The sequence below is a fragment of the Dipodomys ordii genome, unplaced genomic scaffold (genome assembly GCF_000151885.1).
Source record: "Dipodomys ordii isolate 6190 unplaced genomic scaffold, Dord_2.0 Scaffold96, whole genome shotgun sequence".
Lineage (NCBI taxonomy): Eukaryota > Metazoa > Chordata > Mammalia > Rodentia > Heteromyidae > Dipodomys > Dipodomys ordii.
Window position 1 is genome coordinate 7,529,766 of NW_012267312.1, and position 24,416 is coordinate 7,554,181.

Genomic DNA, 24,416 nt, shown 5'->3' on the forward strand with positions numbered 1-24,416 from the left:
GGGGGGGAAAGGAGGGAGGAAGGGAGGGAGGAAGGAAGGAAGGAAGGAAGGAAGGAAAGGAAGGAAGGAAGGGAAAGAGTAAATAAAGAAAAGGAAGGAAAAAAAGTATGGGGGAGAGATGGAGGGAGGGAAATGAAAGAAAGGAAGGAAAGAGGAAGAAAGGAAGGAATAGAAGGAAGGAGAGGGGAGAAGGAAAGGTGAAATAGAAAGAAAGGAAGAAACAAAGGCGAAAGGAAAGAAAGGAAGGAAGGGAGAAAGAAAAAGAAAGGGAGGTAGGAGAGAGGGAAAGAGAAGAAGGAAGGGAAGGAAAGCAAAAGATAAAAATGAAAGAAAAACGAAGGAAAGGAAGGAAGGAAAAAAGGAAGAAAAGAGGTATGGGGAGAGGGAGGGAGGGAAAGGAAAGAGGGAGAAAAAAAGTGAGGAGGGAGAAGGGAGAGATAGGAAGGAAGAAAGGGAAGGAAAAAGGAAAGAAAGGAAGGGAGAAAGAAAAAGGGAGGTGGGAGAGAAGGAAAAGGAAAAGAGATAGGGAGGGAAGGAAAAAAGGAAGGAAGGGGGAAAAGAAAGTGAAAGAAAGAAAGAAAAAGAAAAATGAAGCCAGGCACTGGTGTCTTACACCTGTAATTCTAACTACTCAGGAGGCTGAGATCTGAGAATCTCAGTTCAAAGCCAGCCTGGGCAGTAATGTCCATAAGACTCATCTCCAATTAACCATCAGAAAAACTGGAAGTGGTGCTGTGGCTCAAGTGGTAGAGCGCTCATCTTGAGCTGAAGAGCTGATTGACAGCTTCCAGGCCCAGAGTTCAAGCCCCACGACCGGCAAAAAAGAAAGAAAAAAAGAGAAAAGGAAAGAAAGAAAGAGGAAGGAAGGAGAAAAGGAAGAAAAGGAAGAGGTATAGGGAGAGCAGGAGGAAAGAAAGAGGAGGAAAGGGAGAAAGAAAAGAGAAGAAAGAGAAAGGAAGGAAGAAAAGAAAAAAGAAAAAGGAAGAAAGGAAGGGAGAGGGAGGTGAAAGTGAGAGGGAGAGAGGGAAAGAGAGATAGAAAGCAAGGAAGGGAAGGAAGCAGGGAAGGAAGGAAGAACATCAACTCTCCTAGTTAACGGGCATTGGCTACTTAAATATTCTGCCCTGAGATCCAGCTAGAAGAGAGGAAAGAAGTCTGAATAGAACAACAGAGAGAAGCAAGCGAGGAAGAGACCCCTATCACCTTCAAAGAGGAGGAGAGTAACCCCTTCCCTATTTTTCTGTGCTCCTCTTCTTTTTTTCAGTTGGGGACCTGAACTGTGGGCCTGAATGCTGTCCCTTAGCTCTTCAGCTCAAGGCTAGCACTCTACCACTGAGCCATCTTCCAGCCCCTACTCTGGTTCTTAAGATATCCTTAATGATAATGATCGTGATCATTTTGTAGCCAAGAATGACTGAATGCTCACTGGCCAAGACCTACAAAGTAGGTGCCTTTATCTTCCCTAAGTTCCAGATGAGAAAACTAAGCACCGAGCAAAAAAATAACCTGTCCTAGGCTACTTGAGCAGTCTATGTCTTACAAGCTCTTGGCCCAATTTGACAGATAGCATTGGATCCTGCCAATGAAGGACCTTTCTTTTTTTTTTTTTTATTAATGTCTTCAGGTAAACAAAAAAGTCACTTGCAACTAAATTTTGTCAGTATGAATGGCTGTTCTAGTTTGGTAAGATTTGATACAATTTTTTTAGTCATTTTTCCCCATCAGTCATTGGGCTTGAACTCAGGGTCTAGGTACTGTCTCTGAGCTTTTTTGCTAAAGGCTAGTGCTCTATCACTTTTCTGTTTATGTGATACTGTGGAATCAAACCCAGGGCTTCATGCATGCTAGGCAAGCACTCTACCACTAAGCCACATTCCTCGTCCTCACTGTGGCGTCTAAACTTGAAGCTCATCTACTGTGCTGTAATTGCCTGGAAGAAGTGGAGGAGGGGTTGTTGACTGTCAGGTTGAGAGTATCCAGGCCCAAGCCATGGCAAGTGCAGAAGAGGAGGGAGAGAATGACTCAAAAGTCCAGCTGTAATCCTAGCTACTCAGGAGGCTGAGATTTGAGGATCATGGTTCAAAGCCAGCCCAGACAGGAAAGTCCATGAGACTCTTATCACCAATTAATCACCAGAATTCTACAAGTGGCATTGAAGCTCAAAGTTTTAGAAGACTAGCCTTGGGCAAAAAAGCTCAGGGAAGCTGGGTGCCAGTGACTCTCTCCTGTAATTCTATTTGGGATGCTGAGATCTGAGGATTGCAGTTCAAAGCCAGCCCAGGCAGAAAAAGTCCCCATGAGACTCATCTCCAATTATGCACTTAAAACCTGAAAGTGGTGCTGTGGCTCAAGTGGTAGAGTGAAAGCCTTGAGCACAAACAGGCTTGCAAGGACAGCGCCCAGGCACAGAGTTCAAGCCCCATGACTGACAAAAAAAAAAAAAGTCCAGCTCAGCAAGGCTGAGGCAGGAAACGTATGAATGTGAGGCTAATCTGGGCTCCATAGCATGATGTTATCTCAAAAACGAAGCTGCCACGCACCTAGGTCTCACATCTTTAATCCTAGCTACTCAAGAGACTGACATCCAAGAATGGTAGTTCGAAGCCAGCCTGGGCAGAAAGTCCATGAGACTTTTTTTTTTTTGGAGGGGGGGTCCGGTTGTGGGGCCTGAACTCTGGGCCTGGGCACTGACCCTCAGCTCTTCAGCGCAAGGCTAGCACTCTACCACTTGAGCCATACCACTTCCGGCTTTTTTCTTTTTGTTTACGTGGTGCTGAGGAATCGAACCCAGGGCCTCAGGCATGCAAGGCAAGCGCTCTGACACTGAGCCACCTTCCCAGCCCCTCCATGAGACTTTTATCTCTAGTTAAGCATAAAAAACTGGAAGTGGTGCTGTGGTTCAAAGGGATAGAGTGCTAGCCTTGAGCAAAAAAGGTCAAATCCTTGAGATCAAACCCCATGACCTTCAAAGAAAAGGGAGAGGGACCGGAAATGTGGCTTAGTGGTAGAATGCTTGTCTAGCAGGCATGAGGCCCTGGGTTCGATTCCTCAGTACCACATAAACAGAAAAAGCCAGAAGTATGCTATGGCTCAAGTGGTAGAGTGCTAGCCCTGAACAAAACCAGCTCAGGGACGGTGCCCAAGTTCTGAGTTCAAGCCCCAGGACTGGCAAAAAAAAAAAAGGCAATTCCAAGTACTGGTGGTTCATACCTATAATCCTAACTACTCAGGAGGCTGACACGTTTTGTATTTTGTTTTTGTCTGTCAAGGGGCTTGAACTCCATGCCTAGGCACTGTCCCTCAGCTCTTCATCTCAAGGTGAGTGCTCTACCACTTGAGCCACAGCACCACTTCCAGTTTTCTGGTGGCTAATTGGAGATAAGAGTCTCATGGGAGTTTCCTGCCTGGGCTGGCTTTGAACTGCAATCCTCAGATCTCAGCCTCCTCAGTAGCTAGGATTAGAGGTGTGAGCCACCAGCACCCAGCAGGAGGCTGAGAGCTGGATGATGATGAGTGAAAGTCAGCTCAGGCAGAAAAGAGCACAAGACTCCTTATCCAGTTAAGCAGCAAAATGCCAGACTGGAAGCATGGTTCAAATGATAGGGTGCCAGCTGAGCAAAAACAGTCCTCACAAAAGCATAAGGCTCTGAGTTCAAAAACTAAAATAAATTAACTTTAGAAAAAGAAAAAGAAACTTTTCTTTCACCAGGCACTAGTGACTCATGCCTGTAATCCTAGCTAGTCAGGAGGCTTAGATTTGAGGATCACAGTTCAAAGCCAGCCCAGGGAGGAACATTTGTAAGACTCTCATCTCCAAGGAAGCACCAAAAACTCCAGAACAGAAGCTGTGGCTCAAGTGGTAGAGTGCTAACCTTGAACACAAAAGTTCACTGAGGATGGCATCCAGGCCCTGAGTTCAAGCCCCAGGATTAGTACGCTTGTGCATATACAACCTACAATGTTGATTAAGGAGTCCTGTATCGCTTGTGTTTTTGGAGAGAATACACTAAGTAAGTTGCCACAAAAATGCAGACTATTACATACTTACAAGTCTCTCATTGTAAGTTAATAGTTCCCCACAACACTTCAGTCTTAGAAATTTATTATTTTGGGTCAATGTCACCCAGCTAGATTCACAGTGGAACTGAGATTACTGGCTTTTGTGTGGTGGTAAAATCCTCTAGTAAAAACTTTCTCTAGGCTGGGAATGTGGCTTAGTGGTAGAGTGCTTGCCTAGCATGCATCAAACCCTCAGTTCAATTCCTCAGTACCAGAAAGTACTGCTGCGACTCAAGTGGTAGAGTGCTAGTCTTGAACAAAAGAAGCTCAGAGACAGTGACCAGGCCCTGAGTTCAAGCCCCAGGACTGCCAAAAAAAAAAAAACCAAAACCTTCTCTAAGGTATCTTGGAACACCATTGCTAGCATGGTCATTTCAGCTGGCCTTTCTTTGGAAACTTCCACATTCACCCAGGACATGGTTTGGTTTTGTATTTGCTGGTACTGGGGCTTGAACTTAGGCTCCAGCACTCTAACTCAGCTTGCTTGCTAAGGTGGCACTCTACCATTTGGGCCATGCCTCTAGCTCTGTTTTTTTGCTGGTTATTTTGGAGATAGAGCCTCATGTACTTTTCTGCTAAGCTGGCCCCAGCCCTTGATCTTCTGGACCTTAGCCTCCTTCTTAGCTTGGATTACAGGTATGAGCCACCAGTTTGATAACATTATTATTAGCATTGTTATTAACTAAAAGCCCATATTTCATTCAGATTTCCTTTTTTTTGGTTTTTTTCTTTTTGGTTCCCATCCAGGTCACCTCATTACTTTTACTTACTATATCTTGGCTGTGGCAGCTTCTCAGATTTACCTTACTTGTGATATTAGTTTTGTGTGTGCATGTGTTGGTCCTAGAGCCTGAACCTAGGGCCTGAGAGCTGTTTCTGAGCTTCTGTTTCTTGATCAAGGCTAGTGCTTTATCACTTGAGCCACAGATCTGCTTCTGGATCCTCGGAGTTTATTAGAGATAAGAGACACAGACATTCCTACTGGGCTGGCTTTGAACAGCAATTCTCAGATCTCAGCCTCCTGTGTAGCTAAAATTACAGGCATAAGCCATTGGTGCCCGGCTAGTCTTGACATTTTTGAGGAGTTGCGATCTGGTATTTTGTAGGTGCTGCTCTACTGGAATTTGTCTGCTGGTTTCTCATGATTAGTCTGGGGTTATGGGTTAGATAACAAAGGTGAAGTGCCATTCTCATCCCATCCAATCCAGAGTATATACCAGCAACAAGGCTTATCACTGCTAACATTGATCTTAACTCTGAACTTTGAGGGCTGGGGGTACAGTTCAGTGAGTATGAGTACTTACCTAACAGGTACAAGACTCTGCATTCAATCCCAGAGTAAATAATAACGACTTATTATTGCTGGGCACTGATGGCTCACGCCTGTAATCTTAGCTACTCAGCAGGCTGAGATCTGAGGATCACAGTTCAAAGCCAGCTTGAGAAGAAAAGTCCCTGTGAGACTCTTATCTCTAATTAACCACTCAAAAACTGGATGTGGACTGTGGCTCAAAGTGGTAGAGCACTAGCCTTGAGCAAAAGAGTTCAGGGACAGCACCTAGGCCCTGAGTTCAAGCCCCACAACTGACAAAAAAGTAAGTTATTATTATTATTATTGTTATTGTTATTATTATTATTGAGTGAAGGCTGCAAGGCCTAGGGGGTGGGGAGGAATAGCACAATCTTGATTTCTCCAGGGTTTCCAGATGGCTGCTTTGTAGAGATCAAACCACCACCCCAATCTCACTGTGAAAGTACTCAGGATTCGCTGTTAGAATTGGAATCTTGACTATTTGGTCAGGAGGGAGAGGGTATGTTCATAAGGAAGAAGGCTTCCTATAAGCTCCTGAGTAAGTCTTTAGTACAAGTATTATCCTGCCGCACACCCATTATCTATCGCTAAATGCTTCAGTGGAAAATTTAACCATATACCATTAGTTTACTGAACATTAAAAGTTGAATCAGTAGAACTATGTTCAAAAAGCAGAACTGCTGATGGCTTCCCATGTGACTTGGCCATGATATAAACTTCCCTATTCTCTAGGTTTCAATATCTCAATCTATGTAACAAGGAAAAGGTTTCCTACTGTGTTTTATCTTGCCAAATTCCAGGGTCCAAAGAACAGCTGTGTGCCTTTGAGGCCTTAACTAAAAAAGGGTCTTACACACCAAGGCTAAACTACTTACTCTTAGCTCAAAATAGAGTATGGCTGGGTGCCAGTGACTCATGCCTATAATCCTAGCTACTCAGGAGGCTGAGATCTGAAGATCTCAGTTCAAAGCCAGCCCAAGCAGAAAAGTCCCCATGAGACTAATCAACTAACCACTCAAAACCCGAAAGTGGTGCTGTGGCTCAAAGTGGTAGAGCACTAGCCTTGCGCAAAAGAGGTCAGGGACTGGGCCAAGACCCTGAGTTCAAGCCCTATGACCAACCAACAAATAGAAAAGATCAGTATGAATGATTGGGAAGGATATTTTATGCTATAGATCACTTATAATAGGTAGGTTGTGGGTTTGTTTGGGTTTTTTTTTTTTTGCCAGTCCTGGGACTTAAAATCAGCGCCTGGGCACTGTCCCTGAGCTTCTTTTGCTTAAGGTTAGTGCTGTACCCACTTGAGCCACAGTGCCACTTCCAGCCTTTTCTATTTATGTGGTACTGAGGAATCGAACCCAGGGCTTCATGTGTGCTACACAAGCATTCTGCCACTAAGCCACAGTCCCAGCCCTGGGGGGGGGGGGGGATGTTCTTTTGATTCCAGTTTTCCACTGGCTACTTTTTCTCTAGTGGGTCTGTTGCCTGAAAAACTCCTGGGGTTACTGTTTTCACCCCACTCTCTCCCTTTTCTTTTCTTTTTTTGTTCCTGTGCTCATACTAGGGCTTGAACTCAGGGCCTGGGTGCTGTCCCTTAGCTTTTTCACTCAAGGCTGGAGCTCTACCATTTGAACCACACTTCAACTTCTGGCTTTTTGGTGGTTAATTGGAAATAAGAGTCTCACAGACTTTCTTGCCCAGGCTGGCTTCGAACCCAGTCCTCAGATCTCAAATCTCTTGAGTAGCTAGGATTATAGGCATGAGCCACTGACACCTGCTGTCACTCTCCTTTTGGCTCCCTCAGTTAATTCCAAGAAGAAAATGAAAGTGGGGAACTAAGGAAACAGACATTTTCCCCCCTTCTAACAAGTCTCTTAGATTTGCACATCAAACAATGCTTAGTCACTTTCAATGCTCCGTGTCCTACCCCCAATTTCCATAGACTGGGCTTTCAGGGAATATTTCTATAGTTCATTTTAAGGGTGCCTCATCTCATGCCAAATGAAAGTAGATCTTTTGTCAACTAAACAATTAATGCTCAACCTGAGGCTTTCTCCCAGATATATTTGACAAGTTTTTTTTTGTTGTTGTTCGGGTCCTGGGGCTTGAACTCAGGGCCTGGGCACTGTCCCTTGAGCCACAGCTCCACTTGCAGCTTTTTCTGAGTAGTTTACTGGAGATAATAGTCTCATGACTTTTTTTGCTCAGGCTGACTTCAAACCAAGATCCTCAAATCTCAGCCTCCTGAGTGATTAGGATTACAGGTGTGAGCCAGCAGCACCAGGGTATACTTTACAATTTTGTCTACCTGAAACAATCTTCCCACCTCTTCCACTTGCATAATGAAATCCTATCCACCTTTCCAGATCATCAGCTGGAGCATCATATTCTCTCTCTCTCTCTCTCTCTTTCTCTCTCCATTTTGTTCCTGAGCTGCTACTGGGGCTTGAACTCAGTGCCTTATGGTCTCACTTGGCTTTTCCATTCAAGACTGGTGCTTTACCACTTGAGCCACATCTCCATTTCTAGCTTTTTACTGGTAAATTAGAAATGAAGCTCAGATTTCCTATCCAGGCTGGCTTAGAACCACAGTCCTCAGATGGCAGCCTCTTAAGTAGCTAGGATTACAGGAGGGGGGCGGGGAGACACATCCTCTTCCAATCAGAAATATTGCACCGGGTCACTTTTTGGCTCACGTCATAGGTGAGCATAACTGCAGGAGGGGAGGAACCTGATGGAAATAATATGTCTATCTTGCATCTACTCATGAACACCTTGTGCAGATTGGAAACTGAGGACTGGGTACAGTAATTCATGGTCTATCATTGCAGTGTTTGGAGGCAGGATTGTCAGATGTAGCAAATCAAACGTGCCGGGATGTTCAGTTATCATTTGAATTTCAGATCCACAATGAATACTTAACATAAATATGCCCAGACATAGTAAAAAAAAATCGTTATTTCTCTGCAACTCAAATTTAAGTGGGAGTTGAGTATTTTATCTAGCTCCTCCTGTTTGGGGGGCAGTGTTCCCCCACCCCCACCCCGCCCCCAGGTACCTGGCTTCCTGAACCCTGCAGTTTTCATAGCTAGCTTTTGGAGCAGAGCAGAGGCGCAAGACTCGGAAACCATCACTGCAGATTGAACAAAGGGTCCGCACCCAGCAGGCAGCCTCACTCTGGGGGTTCTCAGAACCCTGTGATCAGCCCCTCCACAATCTCCCCACCCCCCAACCCCCGCTCAGACCACTTGCCCTACCCTGCATCTCGTGACTCGCCACTCTAGGCTGCAGACCCAGGCAGAAGTGTTTGGCTCTGCAATACTTCACTGCCATTGGTAGGCAATTCCATCCATTATTTTAATTCCCGCCCCCAAGACTGACGTTTCCCAGATTACGTCTCTCCCGTAGCCGGTGGCGTACTTTCCGATTGGTTGTAAATGTCGCAGCGGTCTTCGCCCCAGCGTGACGAGGGAGGTGGTGGGGGAGGTAGGCGAACTCTGGGAGTAGAAACCAGCTGAAGCACGTCACCTCCTCCTCCTCCTCCCGCTGCAGTGGTCGCTGGTGTCCCGCCGGCCGTGTGTCACCTTGCACTGCTTGCAGCGGCTGGATCACAATGATGGCTGTGCTCCTCGTGCTCCTGTCCCTGTTGGTGGCAGGTGAGGATCCGGATGGGAGGGACGAGTTCCAGAGGCCCTGCGCCGCGGGGATCGGGGGAGATGGAGGGGGGGGAATCGGGGACTTTGGTGACCCTGGGTGGGCTGTTTCTGGGCTGGTCCTGCAATGTGGACCTTCCCGGGCGTGCCTAATCTCAGCTACCTTCCTCTGGGCTCGTTCCCGGGATCCGCCTACGACAGCGAGGCCTTGTGGGCTCGCCTTACCTTGGCCGGGGCCAGGCTATGGAGGGCTCTGCTCTTGAACCGAGCTCCGCCTTTTAGAGGAAGTATCGTCCTCCCACCACTACAGTGCGGGCTCCGGAATCTGCTTCTACCTTTTAGAGGAAGATATGCTCTCCCCCTATCTGCTTGCCCTCTTCTTCCGCCAGTAGAGGCCCTTCGGGGGATGGGAAACATTGCTCAGTAGCTGTTCAATTGCTGTTTTCTACCCAGAAGAGAAGGCTTAATTCTTAACTGCCACTGGTGGCTGCCTTTAATTTTTTTGCATTCGTAACATGTCATTGTTTCTAGTAGTTGTCATAGGCGACCGATCTTATCCTCATATACGATCAGGATGTGAACATTAAGATGGGGGTCCTTGATTTTATATGATTATTTCGTCAGGGGAATCACAAGAGCACCTCTGGATAGTTTGTCTCAGTTCCCAATTTTAAGGATTTGGAAATCAGATTATGAATTGCGTCCTTTGGGTCACATGACAGATGGCAGGTTTTGAAATGGAACGTGTCTAAGCATGAAGCTAAGTGAGTGAAATTCAGCGCATATTTGGCCTGTGGTGCAGCAATCCTGAGAAGTTTTCACTCTCCTTTTTGGAGTGATCACCACCCAGCATCACCTGGGTACAAAGTAGCAACTTTGGAATTGAATCTAGATCAGCTGTGTTCAAAGCCCACTTCCTTTTCTGTGATGTGTTGTGGCCCAGTTAACACTGCAATATGGGAGTGATGGGGGCTCAGACTGGGCTGCAGGTAATAGGGAACAGGAAGTCAAGTTGAGAACAGTTTGAAGGAGTGGGTGCTCCAAGGTTCCACTTGCATCAGATTAAAAAAAAAAATAGATCGACAGAATGCAGTTGCCAATTGACTGTTGTATGGACACATTTAAAGAAGCTAGTGGCTTTCACCTATAATCCTACCTACTCAGGAGGCTGACATTAGAGAATTAGGGTTTGAAGCCAGCTCAGGCATACTTTCCTTGAGATTCTTATCTCCAGTTAACCAGCGCAAAGCTGCAAGTGGGGCTGTGGCTCAAGTGGAAGAGCACCAGTCTTGAGCATAAAAGCTAAGGAATAATACCCAGGCCTGGAGATCAAGATCTAGTACACACACACTCTCTCTCTCTCTCTCTCTCTCTCTCTCTCTCTCTCTCCTCGGAGGGATGTGCTTGTACTGTGTAGGAGCTCCCACGTTTGGAAGGCAGTTTAATTCTATACACAAGACCAGTGATGTTCTGAAATCTGTAGCATTCCATCCCTCAAGTATCCAGTCTGTGAAAGTTACCTTTGTTTTTAATGCCCCAAGTTTCAGAGTTCTTTGTTTTATTTCTGTTGTTGGCCTCTACAAACATCATTCTGATTTATTCTTTGGGGGAATTATTTTTACTTTATTTCAATTTTAATGCCATTTTTAAATAAAATAAAGAACTTCCTTTTAATAATTTGGCTAAATTGAACCTCTGTTGAAATCTCATGTTTTAATTTATGGCTGACATAATTTTGATCTAGTGGGGTTTTTTGGGGGGGGGAAGGCGGGGGTTGGTTTGGGTTTTGGTCTGAGATAAAGTAATTGTTTCTGTCCCCCGTTGGAACTTGCTCTCCTTGCTAGAATGGTCTGGTTCATACAGGCAGAAATCCGAACTTCTGCATTGTTGGGTCTTGTCAGATGAAGTCAAATGATTATTTTCCATAATGACTAAGTGTGACTTAATGGAAAACATCTTTAAGGGCTCTGAGTTCACTATTTGAAGAAGAAGAGGAGGAGGAGGAGAATGAAAAATCCTTTAAAACTGTGCTATGAGGGCTGGGAAGGTGGCTCAGTGGTAGAGTGCTTGCCTTGCATGCATGAGGCCCTGGGTTTGATTCCTCAGCACCACATAAGCAAAAAGAAAAAAGCCGGAAGTGGTGCTGTGGCTCAAGTGGTAGAGTTCTAGCCTTGAGCTGAAGAGCTGAGGGACAGTGCCCAGGCCCAGAGTTCAGGCCCCCCCCCCAAAAAAACAAAAAACTGTGCTATGAAATTAGAAGGAACTAGGGTTATGAATACCACCTCCTGAAGCATATTTCAATTTTTTTTAAATGCAAGCAGTTTAGCCTGACATGAAAGGGCAAATGTGGAATTCAAAGGAATATTGGGGAGAAAGAGGAATTGTTTTTGGTTACTGATGTCTGGGAAGATGTTTTCTTTTAGTAGATTGGCTCTGTCCACCATTCCTAGAAGAGCAGAGCTTGGTAGAGTTCTCAGAAAGGAGGACATTTTAGCCAGACTGGGGAGGTTGAGAGAAATTTCCCCAGGGAAGGTGCATCATAGAGAAAGCTTGTGAAAGATTAGGGCAGGAAGAACAGGCATTTGTAGGTAAATCAATATGCATAAAAATACAAAGGTGGGGCTGGGAAGGTGGCTTAGTGGTAGAGCGTTTGCCTTGCATGCATGAGGCCCTGGGTTCGATTCCTCAGCACCACATAAGCAGGAAAAAAAGCCGGAAAAAAGCCGGAAGTGGCGCTGTGGCTCAAGTGGTAGAGTGCTAGCCTTGAGGTGAAGAGCTGAGGACAGCACCCAAGCCCAGAGTTTAGGCCTCATGACTGGACCCCCCCCCCCAAAAAAAAACAAAAACAAAAACCCACAAAGGTAGGGTTGGTAGAGTGGCCCAGTGGTAGAGCATCTGACTGCCTAGCAAATGCGAGGCCCTGCATTCAAATCCTTGGACTGTTAATAAAGCAATATAAATTTTAAGAAGCACAAAGGTATGAATGCAAAAGAGCAAATAGTTTGTAGAGGGACCTAAGTCAGAGAGATCCCAAAAATGAAGTTGGTGAGGTGCCTAAGGTGTTTGTTAAGTTTTGAATTTGCCTTGAAGGCTCTGGGCAGTAAGTGAAGGCATTTAATTGGAAAGGTGAGCAAACAAATCTGTATTTTGATGAGCAAGGAAAAGTGGGAGTGCTATGATTGTCCTAGGCAGCCAGTTCTAGCAAACCTGGTGAGGGATGTGGAGGAGGAGGATTTGGGAAGATAATTAGAGGGGTGGGGGGAAGACCCACAGAAAATAGTAGCGAATACAGAAGCATTTAAAGCCACTGGGTAGAAGATGACATCACCGTTGGAGCTAGAGAATGCAGGAGAAGCATGGGGAAATGATGGAGAATCCAGTTCTGAACCTGTTTGAAGGGTGGGTAGGATTTAGGACAGAATGTGACCAGGTTGTTGTTGAATATGTAGGTCTAAAGTTCAAGGGAGATGAAAGCTGAAAATAGGAATCTGGGAACCCATAGTGTGAGTGTGGTTCTGTGTGTATCTGTGAGTCTGTGGGTCTATGTGTCTGTGTGTCTGTGTGTGTTTATGCTGGTCCTGGGGCTTAAACTTAGCCTGGCTAATGTCCTTGAGTCATCTTTGCTCAAGGTTAGCACTCTACTACTTGAGCCCCAGCTCTACTTCTGGTGTTTTTGGTGGTTATCTGGAGATGAGTCTCACTGACTTTCCTGCCTAGGTTGGCTTTCAACCAATATCCTCAGAGTGCCACTGCCGCCGGCACCCAGCTTATGTCTTTTTTGTTTTTAATCTCATCAAATATTTTTTTTGTAGAATGTCTCTTGATTTGAGTTTTGTCTTCTCATGATTAGAGTGAGAAGAATATCACACAGGTATCTCATCCTTGTCAAAATACCTATTTTTTTTGTTTGGTCTTGGGGCTTGAACTCTGGGCCTGGGTGCTGTCCCTGAGCTCTTCAGCTCAAGGCTAGCACTCTACCACTTGAGCCACAGCGCCACTTCTGGCCTTTTCTGCTTATATGTGCTGAGGAATCGAACCCAGGGCCTCATACGTGTGAGGCAAGCACTCTACCGCTGAGCTACCTTTCCAGACCCTCTATGTATGTTTTATAATCCAGAACAAATGTAAACCCTATGATTCTAGTACCAGTGAATGCCACATATGCTTATGCATACACCTATGCTGTATAGCTGTGAAAATTAAATGTCTGGGTTGCTTTGTCTATATCCCAGGCATCCCCTCATCAACTTTACTTACATATCTCTGTATATACATACATGTGCTACTTGACATTTTTGTGCCAAAAGAATTGACATCTAAGCAGTTGGGGCATTACAGTTTTAAGTGACAGGAATAGGAAAAAAATCAACAAGAGGAACAACCATAGGAATTTGAAGGAAAAGCAAGAGTCCTGGCATCAGTAATACTAGGGTAGGGGATTTGTTTTGTGTGTGTACCAGTCCTGGGGTTTGAACTTGGGACCTAGGCTCTGTCCCTGAGCTCTTTTTTTGTTGTCAGTTGTGGGGCTTGAACTTGGGGCCTGGGAGCTGTCCCTGAGCTCTTTTGCTCAAGGTTAGTGCTCTACCACTACCACTTTGAGCCACAGCACCATTTCTGGTTTTCTGGTGGTTAATTGGAGATAAGAGCCTCACAGACTTTCCTACCCAGGCTGGCTTTGAACCAGGATTCTCAAGATTTCTCAAGATTTACTTCTGAGTAGGTAGGATTACAGGCGTGAGCCACCAGCACCTGGTCAAGGCAGGGGATTTTCAAGGAGGAAATTGCCAGGGTCAGATGCTTTGGAAACTTCCATAACTAAAAGGACTAAAAAGTGTGCTTGGGATTTGTTGAGCTGTTGCAGTGGAGCATTATGGGTAGATCTGTGAGTTAGGTAGGGAACAAGAAATGAAGAAGGAGAGAAAGAAATGGTGCTTGGCTCCAGTTCCAGGCTGCTTCCTGTGAAGGCAAGCAGGCACTAGCTGATAGGACCAAAGGAGGTTGTTTGGTGGTTGGTTTTAATGTAACAACAGCAGCCCCCTCCACCCCCCTCAGTATGCTTTTGTGCTCAAGTGAAAACAGTTGCCAAGGGAAAAACTGGTAGTTTCAGATGTGACTTCATTTGCTCATTAACTCAACCAGTGTTTATGGAGTATCCATGGGTCAGGGGCCATTTTCAGTCCAGTAGCTACTTATGAACAGGGCTGGTCAGTACCACTTAAACCACAGCTCCACTTCCAGACTTTGCAGGGGGGTGGGGGAGGGGGTTGGTTTATTGGAGAGAAGACTCTCAAGGGCTTTCCTGCTTGGACTGGCTTCAAACTGTGATCCTCAGATCTCAGCCTCCCTACGAGATAGGATTACAGATGTAATCTCTGTCTCTCTGTCTCTCTGTCTCTGTCTCTGTCTCTCTCTCTCTCTCTCTCTCTCTCTCTCACACACACACACACACACACACACACACACAGGGCCAGCTTTTTTTGTGTGTGCGCTTATCACCTTATAGTGCACCTGGCTCTCCCCTATATCCTCTCTCTCCTCCCCTCCTTTCTTTTCTTCCCCCCTCTTCTCCCCTCCCCCATCACCTTTCCTTGCTTTTCTCCTCTCCCTCCTCTGCTCTCTCCCTCCTCTCCCCTCTCTTTTTCCCCTCTCCTTTCTCTTCGCCCCCTCTCTCCTCTCCTTTTCTCCCTCTCTCCTTCCCCTCTCCCCTTTCCCCACCTCTCCTTTCCCCTCTTCTTCTTCTCTCCTGTCTGCTCTCTCCCCTCTTCCCCTTTCTCCCCCTCTCCCTCCTCCCCTCTCCCTCCTTCCCCTTTCTCCCCCTGTCCTCTCTCCCCCTCACTCTCCTCCCATCTCCCTCCTCTCCTCTCTCCCTCCTCTTTCTCCTCTGCCCTTCTCTCCCCCCTCTTTCCTCTCCCTTTTCCCCTCTCTCTTCTCCCCTTGTCCCTCATCCCTCTGACCCCTCTCCCCCCCCCATCCTCTTCACTCTGTGCCAGTCCTGGGGCTTAAACTCAGGGCCTGAGCACTGACCCTGAACTATTTGCTCAAAGTTAGTCCACTACCACTTGAGACACAACTCCACTGATGACTTTGTGATGGTTAATTGGAGATAAGAGTCTTCTGGACTTTTCCTGCTTGGGCTGGTTTTGAACCTTGATCCTCAGATCTCAGTTGTTTGAGTAGCTAGGATTACAGGTGCAAGCCCTGGGCGCCCAGCTCTCAATCTGTCTCTTGATAAATTATCTGAAGGAAGAATTTCAGAGGTGGATGCACGTAGCTCTCTAAGAAGGCTGATCACAAGATTGGCCTGTGTGGTGGAGGGGGGTGGATCAGGAGAGGAAGCAGGCTGCTGAAGGAATCCTGGACTTTGTGAAAGTAGAGACTGGTGGTATGGGGAGATTGAATGCAAGAACTTCAAAGTAAGAAAGCCCATTGTAGTTTAGGATCAGGAGACACTTCAAAGAACTAGAAGTTGGAACCATGGAGCTAATTACTGGCAAATACCATGTTTGTAAATTGAGACCTTGTCAATCCTTAGCAGTACCATTCAAGTAAAGGAGAGGCTTCCTACTAGAAATCTTTTTCTTTCTTTCTTTTTTTTTTTTTTTTTTTTGGTGCTGATCCTGGGACTTGAACTCAGGACTATCCCTGAGCTTTTTTTTTTCCCCCTTAAGGCTAGTGCTCTACTACTTGAGCTACAATTCTATTTCCAACTCTTTTTTTTGCTGGTTAATTGGATTAAGAGTCTCACCTACTTGCCTACCTTTGCTGACTTCAAATTGCACTCCCTCAGATCTTAGCCTCCTGGATAGCTTGGATTACAGGTTTGGGTCAAGACATCTCAGACATCTCATTTGATACCAGCAAAGGACATCAGTTTCGACCAGATGATCCTTCCTGGTGGAGGAGCCCATGACTAAAGGCTCCTGAAGGAGGAATGAGGCAGCATCATCATTGAATCTAAGTACAAGTGATACAGATTTACATAGTAGGGCCAGATCTCAAAGCAAAGCTATCTCTAGATCACAATTTGCTTCCTTTGGTGGCTATGTATGGTTCATTAAAGAACTTGGTCTCTTGCCATGCGCCGGTGGCTCACACCTGTAATCCTAGCTACAGAGGAGACTGAGATCTGAGGATCACGGTTCAAAGCCAGCCCATGCAGAAAAGTCCGTGAGACTCTTACCTCCAATTAACCACTAGAAAACTGGAAGTGGCGCTATGGCTCAAGGGGTAGAGTGCTCGCCTTGAGCTGAAGAGCACAGAGACAGCGCCCAGGCCCAGAGTTCAAGCCCCATGACCGACCAAAAAAAAAAAAAAAGAACTTGGTCTCTTGGGCTTGTTTTCCTCAAGGTTGTAAATAAAACTACTAAGGTGCCTGGGTGTTAGATTTTGGATTTTTTTTTGGTTGATCATGGAGCTTGAACTTGGGGTCTGGGTGCTGTCCTTGAGCTTTTGTGCTCAAGGCTAGCACTCTGCCACGTTGAGCCACAGCACCACTTCCAGTTTTCTGGTGGTTTATTGGAAATAAGAGTCTCACGGACTTTCCTGCCCAGGCTGGCTTTGAGCCGTGATCCTCAGATCTCAGCCTCCTGAATTAGCTAGGATTATATGTGTAAGCCACCAGGTACCCAGTGGTAGATTCTGGATTTTTCCTTGAAAGCCCTGAACAGTGTTACTCCTACAGTGAGGCTGGATGTCTGTTGGTTCCATTCTGGTCTTGGACTAGAACAAGTTGGAAACCCTTGCCCTGTTGCTGGGCTAGAGTGAAATTCTGAACTGGTCTGGTTGCATCCACACCATTCTGAGACCTTTTATTTACTGTCAATATTACAACCACCAAAACATTTACTGTTGTCCCGCGACTCTGTCCTCCTGTCTTGTTAAGTACTGCTTTCCTTACAGCAAGAGCAGCTGATGCCTTAATAAAATGTTTTGCCAATAGTCTGCATGGCCAAGATTTGTTTTGGATTTGGTGCTAATCTTTTCATAGGAAGCCCAAAGTTTCTACTAGGCACTTGTTCCCAGGATAATACATATGGGTGGGCTGGGTATCAGCTCAGGGGAGCTCTTGCCTAACATTCTTTGGGCCCTGAGTTCCATCTTCATCACCCCCTCATCTCCCCACCCCTCCCCCCAAAAAAACCCTATAATGGACCAGGAAGCCAAATACCTATTCTTAGCCTTATAGGGGTTGTAAATTAATCCCTTTAGTCTCATCCTTCATCTTTTTTTTTAACTTTTTTTTTTGTCAGTCATGGGGGCTTGAACTCTGGGCCTGGGTGCTGTCCCTGAGCTCTTCAGCTCAAAGCTAATGCTCTACCACTTGAGCCACAGTGCCACTTCTGGCTTTCTGGTGGTTAATTGGAGATAAGAGTCTCATGGATGTTCCTGTCTAGGCCGGAACCACGATCCTCAGATCTCAGCCTCCTGAGTACCTGGCCTTTTTTTTAACATTTAAAAAATCAATATTATAAACATACAGAGAGGTTATAGTTATACAAGTCAAGTAAAGAGTACGTTTCTTTTTTTTCTTTCCTTTGTTGGTCATGGGGCTTGAACGTAGGGTCTGGGCATTGTCCCTGAGCTCTTTTGCTCAAGGCTAGTGCTCTACCACTTTGAGCCACAGTGCCACCTCCAGTTTTCTGGTGGTTAGAGTTAAGAGTCTCTTGGGGACTTTCTTGCTTGGGCTGGCTTCGAACATCGATCCTCAGATCTCAGCCTCCTGATTAGCTAGGATTATAGGCATGAGCCACTAGCATCTGGCTTTATCCTTCATCTTTTAATTCTAGATGGCATACTCTTAGACTAGTTGACGTAATCATTAGAGAATACATTTTCTCATCCTCCAGATGTGAGAATACTATTTCCTAGACTTTGTCTCTGAAGTTTGAAGCATTTCATTCACCATCTAGTAACATGCACACACATTCCAGTTCCACCTTCCCTACCCCCAATGCCCACTGGACAACCATATTTTATTAGGTGTGCCTAAGGTACTTAAGGAAAGCTGGAGGTATCTATCTTAGGATGTACTAACCTGCTAAAGTTTTATAGTGAAATCCTAGAATTTTACAAGTCTTATTTTTGTTGGTGGTGGTGGTCGTGGGGCTTCAACTCAGGGCCTGGCTGCTGTCCCTGAGCTTTTTCACTCAAGGATAGTACTCTACCACTTTGAGCCACATCCTTACTTCTGGTTTTCTGGTGGTTAATTGGAGATAAGAGACTCATGGACTTTCCTGTCCAGGCTATCTTCGAACTGTGATCCTCAGATCTCAGCCTCCTGAATAGTTAGGATTATAGGCATGAGCCACCAGTGCCTGGCACACGTTTTCCTTTTTTTTTTTTTTTTGTCAGTCATGGGGCTTGAACTCTGGGCCTGGGCATTGTCCCTCAGCTCTTCAGCTCAAGGCTAGTGCTCTACCACTTGAACCACAGCACCTACCACTTCTGGCTTTTTCTGCTTATGTGGTACTGAGGAATCGAACCCAGAGCCTCATGCATGCAAGGCAAGCACTCTTATCACTGAGCCACCTTCCCAGCCCCACAAGTTTTCCTTTTGTAGATGGTAGAAATGATTCAGAGATCTAAAGTTCTTCCTTTTTAGTGTGTGCCAGGGTTTTGTGTTCTGTTTGTTTGCTTTTGAATTCTGGAGAAATGCTACTAATTTCTAATTCACCACAATTACCACACATCCTTGTTAAGGGCCATCTATAAGAAGGCTGTCTTAATCATTAGGAAAATCTTGTGTCATACCTGCTCCTTTTTTCCTGCTTCCGGGGTCTTGAACTCAGGTCTTTGCTTGGCTAGTGCTCTGCCACTTGAACCATGCCTCCAGTTTGGCTTTTTGATGACTATATTTGGAGACAGAGTCTCCAGACTTTTTTTTTGCCTGGGCTGGCTTTGAACCTTGATTTTAGTTAGGATTACAGACATGAGCCCCGGACACCCAACTTGAACTTAAAAAGGGAGGGGGAGGGGGAGCAACATTGTACTTAAAGCTGGGCACCTGTGGCTCATGCCTGTTAGCCTAGCTACTCAGGAGGGTGAGATCTGAGCTTGAAGCCAGCTCAGGCAGGAAAGTCTGAGATTCATATCTTTAATTAATCACCCAAAATAGCTGGAAGGGGTGGTAAGGCACTCAAGTGGTAAAGCACTAGCTTTAAGTAAAAAAAGTTCAGGGACAGCACCCAGGCCCTGAGTTCAAGCTCCAGGCCCACCCAGCACAAGAGAGAGGAGAGGGAGGAGAGAGACAGGGAGAGGGAAAGGAGGAGGGGGAAGAAGAGAGAGAAGAGAGAAGGAGGGAGGAGAAGAAGGAGAGAAGAGAGGAGAGAGAGAAGGGGAAATGGGAAGGAAGGAAAGAAAGAAAAGGAAAAAAAGAAAGAAAAGAATTGACAACCAAAAAGCCAGAAATGGAGCTGTGCCTTTAGTGGTAGAGCACCAGCCTTGAGTGGAAAAGCCAAGTGAGAGCATGAATAAGACTCTGAGTTTAAGCCCCAGCATCAACACACACCCACAATAAAGAATTTAAATATTGTATGTGTTATGAACCCATCCTTAAAATTGCTATTTTGATCCTTTGAAAAGAACCAGTCATCAAAATTGGACTCAGATCCATGGAATGACTTAATATATTCAAATTGCTTTTTTGATCTGGACACCAGTAGCTTACACCTGTAGTCCTAGCTACTCAGGAGACTGAGATCCAAGGATCACGGTTCGAAGCTAGCCTGGGCAGTAAACTCCATGAGACTCTTTTTTTAAAATTAATTAATTTATTTATTTTATTTGTGAATATACTGTACAGAGGGGTAACAATTACATGGGCAGGATAATGCATACATTTCTTATCAAGCATTGCAGCCTCCTCCTTTGTTTACCCTTCACATCCCTTCCTGGCCTCCCCCCCCCAGTCCCAATCCTTCTCCCCCCCCTCCATGAGACTCTTATCTAACAAACTACTCAGAAAAGGCTATAAGTGGCACCGTAGCTTTAGTGGTAGAGTGCTAGCCTTGAGCACAAGGAGGCTCGGGGACAGAGCTCAGGCCCTGAGTTCAAAAAAGAAAAAGAATTAATTGCTCAGGTTAAGTGTATAAGTCAGACCTAGGGCTTGGGAGAGTTTCAGATCTGTGGTAGCATGTGGGTTTAAGCTCGAGGCTCTAGATTCTGTCCCTCGTACTCCCTAAAGAATGTATTGTTCAGCAGTCTACATTTTGCCCAATCACAATTTAGTATGCTAAGGCAGTGATGAATGGCAGCACATGTATTCTGTCTCATCATCTTTATGGTGGGTTCAAGACAGTTATATGCTGATATTTCATTTCCTAATCTATTTTCTTTTCAGGTGTTTTGGGGAACGAGTTTAGTATATTGCGATCTCCAGGATCTGTTGTTTTCCGAAATGGAAATTGGCCTATACCAGGAGATCGAATCCCAGATGTTGCTGCATTATCCATGGGCTTCTCTGTCAAAGAGGTACATGTACTTAAAAACAAAGTTTGTAACTCCTTATAAAAACATGCTTATTGGAGTGAATTTGATAACACATCATATGCATGTGTAGACATATCACAGTAAAACTCCTTTGTATAATTAATCTATGTCAATTAAAAAAATCAAACAGAAACATTTTGTTGATTTCTTCTAATACCCAAAAAATCAATAGACAGTATTGGGTTTTGGTATAGAATACAAATGCTACTGAAAACAAATAAATTTGTAGCCTGGCGCTGGTGGCTCAAGCCTGTAATCTTAGCTACTGAGGAAGCTGAGATCTGAGGATAGTGTTTCAAAACCAGCCTGAGCAGGATAGGAATAGTCTTTGAGATTCTTACCTCCAATTAAGCACAAAAAGCAGTAGAGTGCTAACCTTGAGTACAAAAAAATCTCAGGGGGGTAGGAATGTGACTTAGTGGTAGAGTGCTTGCCAAGTATACCTGAAGCCCTGGGTTCAATTCCTCAGTACCACATAAACAGAAAAAGCCAGAAGTAGTTCTGTAGCTCAAGTGGTAGAGTGCCAGCCTTGTGCAAAAGAAGCTCAGGGACAGTACCCAGGCCCTGAATTCAAGCCCCAGGACTGGCAAAACAACAACAAATTTGTAGTTTGGGTGAAATTTTGTATTAGTGCTTCAGGCTTAGCTTCTGAAACTAAATCAGACATTATTAACAGTGTAATTATTTATTCACTGTAGTGATGTTCTTGTATATAAGAAAATATATCAAGCCAGGTGCCAGTGGCTCACGCCTGTAATCCTAGCTACCCAGGAGGCTGAGATCTAAGAATTGTAGTACAAAGCCGGTCCAGGCAAGAAAGTCCATGAGACTCTTGTCTACAATTAAGCACCAAAAAAGCTGGAAGTGGAGCTGTGATTCAAATGGTAGAGCATTAACCTTGAGTACAAAAGCTCAGTAACAGTGTACAGACCCTGAGTTCAAGCCCTAGAACCTGTACAGGGCGGGGGGGGGAGGGGGCGGTTGGGGAGTGATAATTATAAGAAGGGCATACCCGGGCCTGGGAAGGTGGCTCAGTGGTAGAGTGCTTGCCTTGCATGCATGAGGCCCTGGGTTCAAATCCTCAGTACCACATAAGCAGAAAAAAGCCAGAAGTGTTGTTATGGCTCAAATGGTAGAGTGCTAGCCTTGAGCTGAAGAGCTGAGGGACAGTGCCCAGGCCCAGAGTTCAGGCTCCATGACCAACCAAAAAAAAAAAAAAAAAGAAGGGCACACCAATGGCTATTGAAGAAGAGGGTGTTTTACAATCTGGAATTTGAAAAGTTCTATGTTTTATTTACTTGTCTACTCTTTACCACAGATGTTTAGAGATGACTTTCAATTCGATTTTTTAATCTCCATAGAAGTTTAAGAAAATAAAGAAGCTAGAAATTGGTATTCGACATCCTAGGTTAGGAGATTGTATAACTGCGGCCTTAAATAAAATGTTACTTTTCCCTTTGAATGTTAAGGCCTGGAACTTCCTTTGCCTGTCCTGGGGCTTTTTTACAAGGGCCTGGGCTCTGTCCCTGAGCTCCTTTTGCTCAAGGCTAGAGCTCTACCACTTGAGCCACAGCTCCATTTCACAGTTTTTCTGTGATTAATTGGCCCTGGCTAGCTTCAAACCATGACCCTCGGCTCTCAGCCTCCTGAGTAGCTAGGAGTCACCAGTGCCAGGCCCCAGAATCTCTTAACTTCGCTTCCTAGGTATGACTAAAGGATTTGAGAAATGGTTTCATGAGCTGATAACTAAGCATTCTTTTGTGCTTCTCAACCTTTAGGACCTTTCCTGGCCTGGCCTAGCAGTGGGTAACCTATTCCACAGGCCCCGGGCTACCATTATGGTAATGGTGAAAGGAATAGACAAACTGGCCCTTCCCACAGCAAATGTCATCTCGTATCCTTTGGAAAATGTGAGTATTATTTCTAAACAATGAAATGGATACATTTTTTATTTTCTCTGACGGTGGACAATCATGAATTTCATTCTAAATATACTTCGTGTCTCTATTTTATTATTATCATCATCATCATCATCATTGTTTTCCAGTTCTGAGGCTTGAGCTCAAGACTTGGGCACTCTCCCTGAGCCTCGTTGTGCTCAAAGCTAGCACTCTACCACTTGAGCTACAGTGCCACTTCTGGCTTTGCGTAGTTCGATGGAGATAAGAGTCTCACAGAGTTTTCTGCCTGGATTGGCTTTGAACTGTGATACTCAGATCTCAGCCTCCTGAGTAACTAGAATTACAAGTATACCTACCAGTGCCCAGACTTATCTGTTTTTGATGTATAGTTTCACTAAAACACAATTTCTTTGGAATTCTTTGAAAATGCAATTTCTTTTTTAAAAAGGACATAGTGGTTATCAGTGTATTGAAACTTGGCCATTGTCTATGGATAAAGATACTATAAGACTCCAGAAGAGTTCCCCAAACAAAACCAGAAATACAGGCATGAAGAATTTATTCTAAACTCAGTTAACCTGTCCTGTAGAGCACCCCCTCCACCGCTATCTCCTTTGGTTAAAAAATTGAACCAGTAGTTTAGGCCTATAATCCTAGCTACTCAGGAGGCTGTAGCCTGGACAATCTTATTTCCAATTAATCACAGAAAAAGCCAAAAGTGGAGCGGTGGCTCAAGTGGTAGAACACTGGCCTTGAGCAAAAGGAGCTCAGGGACAGGGCCCAGGCCCTGTGCTCAAGCACCCCCCCTCTCCCCAACTAGCAAAAAAAAATAAAAGCTGTGTGTGTATGTGTGTGTATGTGTGTGTGTGTGTGTGTGTGTGTGTATTATTAGCATATAATCACAAACTAAACATTTGAAAGCATGTAGTCTCACATGCTAAGCTGATCCTGATTGGCTAGGTGTACATTGCCTAGCCAAAGATGGCCAATGAGACAAAAGACTCAGAAGGCAAACCTCACAAATTGTAAACCCAGAATGTCATAGAATTACACTAAATTACTTAGAATTACACTGAATGAAACTTCTTTTGATTAGCTGTTTTAGTTTTTGTTTTGGTGCTGGTCCTGTGACTTGAACTCAGAGCCTAGGTGCCATTCCTGAGCTTTTTTGCTTAAGGCTAGAGCTTCACCACTTGAATCACAGCTCCACTTCTAGCTCTATAGGTGCTTCAATCGAGATGAGAGTCTTAGGGACTTTCCTGCCCTGGCTGACTTCAAAGCACAGTCCCAGATCTCAGCCTCCTGAATAGCTAGAATTATAGACATGAGCCACCAATGTCTGGCTTTGATTAGCTGTTTTAAATTTAGAGCTTCAAGTCATTGTCACAGGAATTCCTGGACCCAACATACATAGTAGCCTTATTCCATGGGAGACAAGAGTCACTAGATTTTGTGGATTTTTTTTGTCCATCATAGGACTTGAACTCAGGGCCTAGGCACTCTCTGAGTCTCTGTGTTCAAGGCTAGCGCTCTACCACTTGAGCCACAGCACCACTTCTGGGTTTTGAGTGGTTAATTGGAGATAAAAGTCTCATGGACTTTTCTGCTGGGGATTGCTTCAAGCCATGATCCTTAGATCTCAGCCTCCTGAGCAGCTATGATTACAGGTATGTACCACCAGCTAAGGAAAGCACAGAATCAAAATGGCTAAGCTTAATTTTGATGCTGGGATTTCATCAGTAAGATTTATATAATCATATTGGCTTCTTCCAGAAGCACATTAGTATTAATTTGCTACTTATAAACATGAACCTTTAAGCAGTAAAGGGAGCTAATAGAAAAAAGAGATCCCCATTAAAAGGAAAAAAACAGCCAGACACCAGTGGCTCACACCACGGAGTAGCTAGTAATCCTAGCTACTCAGGAGGCTGAGATGTGAAGCTAATGGTTCAAAGTCAGCCCAGGCAGGAAAGACTGTGAGACTCTTATCTCCAATAAACTACT

General features: G+C 44.9%; 1 protein-coding gene across 1 annotated transcript in view; it reads left to right on the forward strand.

Moving 5' to 3' along the window:
* Nucleotides 1–8,821: 8,821 nt before the first annotated feature.
* Atp6ap2 (ATPase, H+ transporting, lysosomal accessory protein 2) overlaps nt 8,822–24,416 on the forward strand; it is a 28,832-nt gene continuing 13,237 nt past the window's right edge. Inside the window, exons 1-3 of the mRNA XM_013026760.1 lie at nt 8,822–9,027; nt 20,363–20,493; nt 22,290–22,421. Of these exons, the coding sequence (XP_012882214.1) occupies nt 8,985–9,027; nt 20,363–20,493; nt 22,290–22,421 (306 nt within the window). The 5' untranslated portion in view covers nt 8,822–8,984. The remainder of the gene's footprint in view (nt 9,028–20,362; nt 20,494–22,289; nt 22,422–24,416) is intronic.